We start from the raw sequence: 7,856 nt of genomic DNA, 5'->3' as shown, positions 1-7,856 counted from the left end.
ACAAGAACCTCCGCCTGCAGGACATCACCATAATGTACTTCACCGCTCTGGCTACCCTCGTCGTCATCTTGGTGGCTTCGTACCAGGCGCCCGCCACCGCCCTAGACCCGTCCGGCCAGTCGTCCAGCCCCCCCGGCGCGCGCCCTCATCTCCCCATGCCTTTCCACGTGCCCCTTGACCCTGGCGGGGAGCTCCAGCTGGCCTGGAACATCAGCTACGCCCGGCAGGAGGTGTACCTGGAGCTGCGGGTGGCAGAGCTCAGGCACGGCGTGCTGCTGGGGATGTCCGACCGCGGGGAGCTGACCAACGCCGACCTGGTGGTGCTGTGGTACGACCGGGACAAGAGCTACTTTGGGGTAAGCGGCCCGGTGGATGATGTGTTTTAGTCAATCAGTCTGAACATGTAAACCAACTAAAAGATGTGTGGAGTTAAAGGAACACTCCGCCCATTTTCAACCAGCTTTGTATCATTAGAACATCAGTAGTATATCAGAAAACTGTAAACTGTTTTGAAGTCTGTCATTTAATTGGACAGTTATTGAGTGTTAAAGTGTGGACCAGTGACATCACTGGTCCACACTAACTCAAATTAATAACTCATTAACTCAAATCAACTCTCAATAACTGTCAAACTAGATGAATGATGAATAGTTTGACAGTTATTGAGAGTTGATTTGAGTTAATGAGTTATTAATTTGAGTTAGTGTGGACCAGTGATGTCACTGGTCCACACTTTAACACTCAATAACTGTCAAACTAAATGACAGACTTCAAAACCGTTTACAGTTTTCTGATATACTACTGATGTTCTAATGATACAAAGCTGGTTGAAAATGGGCGGAGTGTTCCTTTAAAGCCCCATTATGTTGTTTTTTCTATTTGGGGAAACTGCGCCCCCACAGTTACAGATGCTGACGTTAATAAATGCTACACTTCCCTGTTTGTACGTTCAAATATCAGCCTCATTTTACTGTCTCTGCTTGTACTCTACTTTGCTTACCTTTCTGCAGTGTTTATAACTGATTCGCTGGGGGGAAAATAGCTCCCAATATCCTCAGATGCTGTTGTCTCGTCTTGTTTTAGTGAGAGAAGTAGCTAATTGGGCCGCTAATCAAGCTAGCAAGCAAAACACGTTTTACTTCGTATACGGATTTCACAATAAAAGTATTCCATTAGTTTGCGAGCAGAAAACATTTAATTTGAAGGAGCTCGAATGGAGTTAAAAGTTCCAGGCAACTTGATGCTGTCAAGCCGCTCCAGGAGGCAGCCACCAAAAATCCAAAGTGCAGGAACAGGCCTTCAGGGGGCGCTGTGAATGACAGAGCTGCTGTTCTCCCTGTTCGAAGTCACTGTGCCATCAAAATGATTAAAAAGCTGTTATATGAAGGTTTAAAAAAAAGTTACATAATGGGGCTTTAAATCTGCAAAGTAGCTGGCTTTGGGCATAGCTTGCCTCGGAATAGGATAGAATATCAAGCAGGTCTGAACAGAAGGTGTGAAAACCAAATCTCTCTCGCTCTCTCTCTCGCTCTCTCTGTCTCTCTCTCCCTCTCTTTCTCTCTCTCTCTCCCTCTCTCTCTCTCTTTTTCTCTCTCTCTCTCTCTCTCTCTCTCTCTCTCTCTCGGGTATCACATGACACTTCTTAAGGAGCAGAGGTTTTCCTTTGGCGCAGCGTTCCTCTTCCTCATCAGTCTGTGGCCCCTGAGGCGTGAGATTGGTGTTGTGCGAACACGAGGAGGGGGCGGGGCTTTGTTCATGATCTCATAGCCACAAAGGATGTTATCTGTCCCTGATCATTTGGAATCACTCAAACGGCACTAACAGCTAGGATTAATCAGAGAATCATTAGCACGCATTAGCATTAGCTTATCAACATTTAATCCTGTAAGGACAGAGATGTGCCAAAGGCCTCTTTTTGGTTTTGGCGTAAATTAACTTTTTTTACCAGGTGGAATCCAAAACAGAATCTTTCAGTAATGATAAATAAATAAATAAATAAATAAATAAATAAATAAATATATATATATATATATATATATATATATATGTATGTGTATATATATATATGTATGTGTATATATATATATATATATATATATATATATATATATATATATATATATATATATATATATATATATATATACATACATACACACACACACACACACCTACACACACACACACACACACACACACACACACACACACACACACACAAACACACAATGGAAATGCTACTAGTTCTGCAGAAACTGTGAAATGAATAGTATACTCTCTGCATTCTTTTATGGAAAGCACTCTCAATACATGCAATGAAAACATTTAAACAACAATGTATCGTTCAATTTTATCATCATTTTTAGTATTTTCTGAATTTGTATTTATGCTGAAATATTGATGAGTAAGAGCACAGTGAATGGTAATTCATCATAGTCAAGAATAATATTTTACTGCAATATTCTCTAGACTCATGATTTGATGAACTATGACGCTAGAGCCAGCATCCTGTCAGATGTTGCCTACGGCATAAATGGATTAATGTGAGCTTGAATCCAATATCAATTTGAGTGTCTTCCTCCACTGAAAAACATCTTCATCCAATTCCTCCATTAGATGCACTTTGCTGTTCCTGAGAGGAACAGGGTGGGAGCCTGCTTTTCTCCCAACCAAGAGCCACAATAATGAAGTGTTCATGTGGAGCGGTGGTGTAACGAGTCAGTGGTCTGCAAAACACAGCGCTGTGCTAGAGGCCTATTGACAAAATGTGCTGTTGGAGCAGCACAGATGAAAATATATTCAGTCAGTGACAACACACCTTGACACTATAAAACACTATGTAAAACTGATTTGTGTTTTTATTGTATTGTTATTGGGTGAATGAATGATCTAATGTCATGTGACACCATGGGGCAGATGCATTGGCTCTATAGTTACTGCTTCCTGGTAAAGCTTAGCGGCTCACTTTCATAGATCTGGAAGGTTTTATGATACGATAGCAAAGAACTTTTATGGAAAGAAATGACAGCTCCATATTGCCCCATTGCAACATCAGCGCCCAGCAGCCTCCGCCATTTTTTATTTTTGGAAGCGTGACAGCGCCAAAAGAACCTCGCACAGGCTCGCAGTGGTCAGCTGCGGTAGCGCGGGCCCCTATAATCAGCCTCTCTAAACAGTAACTCAACGGGAGAACACTCTAAATTTCGTGGATTCACATCTTTTCCGGGCGTACTGCAAATCTTGATTGAAGTGGTGTAGTGCAGGGATGTAAAACAACAACCATATTGTGGAAACTAAGCAAAATTTTTCTTTTTTTTCTTTTAGTTTTTTCAAGATAAATAGCTAATGAAAAGGACCCGAGGTTAAAAACACAGCAACGCACTTCTGACGGAGTGGATGACAGCCATTTGCGCGACAACACAAACTGCAGGATTAACATCTTTTCCGGGCGTATTGCAAATCTTGGTCTATTCTATTTACTTAGCCTATACTATTTACTTATTTATTCAATGGCAGTGTACTTTATAAAACTGTAAACATATAAACCATATACACTTATAAAACTATATTAGGCTACTGTAAAAACTGTGCTTATCCTCATCAAACATCCATTCATCCTATTCTGCACCCACGTGGCACACCTCCCGTAAAAGGCAGCGTGTATTTGTAGGGAAATTGGCGAGTTTTAACAAACTGCTTTATAGTGTTTTTACCAGTTCTAATGACCGAGACCGGGTTTGGGAGAGGAGGAAAGCCTCAACTATAATTCGGCTGTCTGTAAAAAACTGACTGACAATGAAAACTGACAGAATCCAAATTTAACAAGAAGCTACTAACCTGTAAACAGTTTGCGCAAATGCGGCTGTCGTCCACTCCGTCAGAAGTGCGTTGCCGTGGTTTTAACCTCGGGTCCTTTGCATTTACTATAGTTCTTGAAAAACTAAAAGAAAAAAAAGAAAAATTTTGCTTAGTTTCCACAATATGGTTGTTGTTTTACATCCCTGCACTACACCACTTCAATCAAGATTTACAGTACGCCCAGAAAAGATGTGAATCCACGAAATTTAGAGTGTTCTCCCGTTGAGTTACTGTTTAGAGAGGCTGATTATAGGGGCCCGCGCTACCGCAGCTGACCACTGCGAGGCGCATTCTGTTTCCAAAAATGGCCGGAGTGTCGTCTCTTTCCTTCCATGCTCTTTGACGATAGTGGTGAGAGTGAATGGGCCGTGTGCGCAGGCCCTAAACTGTTGCGGGCCCCAGTGCAACATATAGGTATAGTGCCACCTCTGGTGTGGAGTCACATGTCATGTTCCTCCTGACATGTCATCAACATGATGATTTAGCATGGCTACCAGGAAACCTTTTTCCTTCTTCTTCACAAAACAGCATGCTTTTCACAGTAACTAAAGGAAATCAGTTCACTTTTAGTACAGGAGCACTGTGCTTCAAATGGATTTTCAATAGTCTCCTAACATCAGTAGAAGCTACAACCAGTGCCTCCAGTGGACACAGACTTGAACTGTTTGGTATCTTGTTTGACCTCAGTGTAGCTCTGTGTAGGTGCAGAGAGACAGACAGGGAGCGTCTGTGTAGGTACAGAGAGACAGACAGGGAGTGTCTGTGTAGGTGCAGAGAGACAGACAGGGAGCGTCTGTGTAGGTGCAGAGAGACAGACAGGGAGTGTCTGTGTAGGTGCAGAGAGACAGACAGGGAGCGTCTGTGTAGGTGCAGAGAGACAGACAGGGAGCGTCTGTGTAGGTGCAGAGAGACAGACAGGGAGCGTCTGTGTAGGTGCAGAGAGACAGACAGGGAGCGTCTGTGTAGGTACAGAGAGACAGACAGGGAGCGTCTGTGTAGGTGCAGAGAGACAGACAGGGAGCGTCTGTGTAGGTGCAGAGAGACAGACAGCTAAACTGCACTATACAGTTATGTGACATGGTTTAGTGAAAGGGCTAACAAGTAGGCAACCATGAAATCGCACAAATCAAGATAAAAGGTTGTAAAGAAAAAAACTTTTTTCACACTACGCAAGTTTAGATGTTGAAGAACCCACTCAATATAGCAACCAGCAGTTTTAGGATCACTATAGTAAATCCTTAGAATTTGTTAGCAAACTAAGCTTGTTCAGGGAAAACCAAGCTCGTTCACCAACTTTCAGGGAAATCTTCAACAATGTATGACACACCATTTGAAAGGTTACATTCTGCACTTTCATATTATGTAAGAAATAAAATAAAATAAAGTTGTACAGACTGCAGATGGGCCAGTCTTTACTACTGACTGAATCCCATCTTTTCTCTTAAGGGAGAGTGGGCGCGAGTCTACTTGCTAGATGTTATTGACTTGTACAGCTGGATAGCAGAGATGAAGCACAGAAGAAGATACATCCCTGCTGTGATCAGATCTGAGGCCAGATCTCATCACAGCTGACAGGAAGGACACTGCTCGTATGTAGTGGTACAGCCTCGAGGAACCAAGCAAAGACTTTGAGACGCTGAACGTTTGTCTCTTCGTCTTCTCTGGTATCGTTCTAACCCGTTTCTGGTACGCAAAGGAACATTTCTGGGCCGGAATTGAGATACAGTACCTTCACTTTGGTTCATATCCAATTATAGGAAGTGAACTTCAGATCAGATTTGGTGATATGGGATCTATATGTGTCTCTTACATACCTGTAGTACTATTTGGACCCACAGAGAACAGGGACTCCTGACTCCGAGTCAGCTGCCGGCTGAAACGGCGAGCTCGGTTAACGCCGAGTGCAAACGGGACTTTGTCAAATAGGCCACGTTCATCTGGAAAGGGTAATTGACTGCCATCTCCCTCCCTGCTCCTCCATTGTATCCCACACGGGGACATTTTGGCACTATAGCCCAGTCAGAGAAATACTCCAGCTTAAGAGATTTGTAAAACTTCCATCTTTGCATTCAGCGTCGTCTCCTATGAGCGGTCTGGAGGGAGGGAGCTTGAGTTGAGTCCACACTATCACCTCAACCATTTATACAGTAGCTCCACCCAGCTGTCCTAAGCGCCTAACTGCAGCCATGTCTCCTCTACAATCTCTTCCTGTTTCCTCCTCTGTATCCCTGTGGACTTTAGACATCCAAGCCGTCACACACGCGTCACTGCAAAGTCCCTCTGTTGTCTTCTCTTCTTTATTTGATGCCTCTTCCTCCTTGTCTGTCGTCTCTACCTTCTTTTATAAAAGCACTTTGAGCCTCTTCTCTGTTCCTCTTCTTGCTCCATCTGTCTCTCTCTTCCCACAGGGAACATTTACTAGCTGCTCGAAGGTCACTGCTGTGGTACAGACATCTAACTCTCTCTCTCTGTCTGTCTGTCTGTCTGTCTGTCTGTCTGTCTGTCTGTCTGTCTCTGTCTCTGTCTGTGTCTCTCTATCTCTCTGTCTGTCTCTCTGTCTCCCCACTCTCTCTCTCTGTCTGTCTGTCTGTCTGTCTGTCTGTCTCTCTCTCTCTCTCTGTCTGTCTGTCTCTCTCTCTGTCTCTCTCTCTCTCTGTCTCTCTGTCTGTCTCTCTCTGTCTCTCTGTCTGTCTCTCTCTCAGTCTCTCTCTCTGTCTCTCTCTCTCTCTGTCTCCCCACTCTCTCTCTCTCTCTGTCTGTCTGTCTGTCTGTCTCTCTCTCTCTGTCTCTCTGTCTGTCTCTCTCTCTGTCTCTCTCTCTCTGTCTCTCTGTCTGTCTCTCTCTCTGTCTCTCTCTGTCTCTCTCTCTCAGTCTCTCTCTCTGTCTCTCTCTCTGTCTCTCTCTCTCTGTCTCTCTCTCTGTCTCTCTCTCTCTGTCTCTCTGTCTGTCTCTCTCTCTGTCTCCCCACTCTCTCTGTGTCTCTCTCTCAATTCAATTCAATTCAATTCAAATCGCTTTATTGGCATGAATGTCACGACAACAATATTGCCAAAGCATCAGAAAACAATTAAACAAAAGTAATGATTACATTACACACACATTCAACACATTACACAATCTCTCTCTCTCTGTCTCTCTCTCTCTCTGTCTCTCTCTGTCTCTCTCTGTCTCTCTCTCTCTGTCTGTCTCTCTCCCTCTTTGCCCCTCTCTCTCTCTCCCTCTTTGTCCCTCTCTCTCTCCCTTTGTCCGCCCCCCCCCCCCTCTCTCCCTCTCCACCCCCTCCCACTCCCTCTCCCTCTCTCCCTCTGCCCCTCTCTCTTTTTCTCTCTCTCTCTCTCTCAATTCAATTCAATTCAATTCAAATGGCGTTATTAGCAGGTTTTATTGTTGGTCCTGACTAAACTATATAGCTGGCTTAGAAATTGGAGTTTGCATATTATTATAAAATGGCTGTGGAGAGTCAGTGGAAACCTGGGATTGGGGAATGTGCTTTGCAGTGTAGTGTTGGCCTTCTGAGGGAAGAGAGGGTGACACAGTCACGTAAAGTGATGCTGTTATTTAAGATGTTGGTGCATGTATTTATTCTGTTTCCTGTTTCTAATGTAATGGTACTTGGTCTTGTGGAAAGGTGAATGTATGGGGAGTTGTATTTGATGTTTTACAGTAACTCTAACAAAATAACAAAAGAGGCAGGATGGTTTACAGATTCTCAAGACCTAAAGAATAAGTGAAATGATGTCACAGATCTGACAACGATCTGTTTTGATGTGAATATGTGATTTAATATGAAGTAACACAGATGCATCCGATTCCCCCTCACCCCTATACCCTCTGCCCCGCCCCCTTCAATCACATCCTCCTCTTTTATGCTCTTTCATCTCCTTCTTATGTATTTGCACTAAAAATGAAATGCACCTCTTTGCCCCTCTCTCTCCCTCTCTCTCTCACACACACACACACACACACACACACACACACACACACACACACACACACAC

At 43.7% G+C, this 7,856-nt stretch overlaps 1 protein-coding gene across 1 annotated transcript in view; it reads left to right on the top strand.

The window, feature by feature from the left end:
- dbh (dopamine beta-hydroxylase (dopamine beta-monooxygenase)) overlaps window positions 1-7,856 on the top strand; it is a gene marked incomplete at its 3' end in the record, with an annotated part of 67,416 nt that overhangs the window by 44,762 nt on the left and 14,798 nt on the right. Inside the window, exon 12 of the mRNA XM_083657338.1 lies at window positions 6-356. Within this exon, the coding sequence (XP_083513464.1) occupies window positions 6-356 (351 nt within the window). The remainder of the gene's footprint in view (window positions 1-5; window positions 357-7,856) is intronic.

This window comes from Poromitra crassiceps (assembly GCF_964638095.1).
Source record: "Poromitra crassiceps genome assembly, chromosome: 21".
Classification (NCBI taxonomy): Eukaryota; Metazoa; Chordata; class Actinopteri; order Beryciformes; family Melamphaidae; genus Poromitra; species Poromitra crassiceps.
Note: the sequence above shows the minus strand (reverse complement) of the source record. Positions and strands in the feature narration are given on the sequence as shown.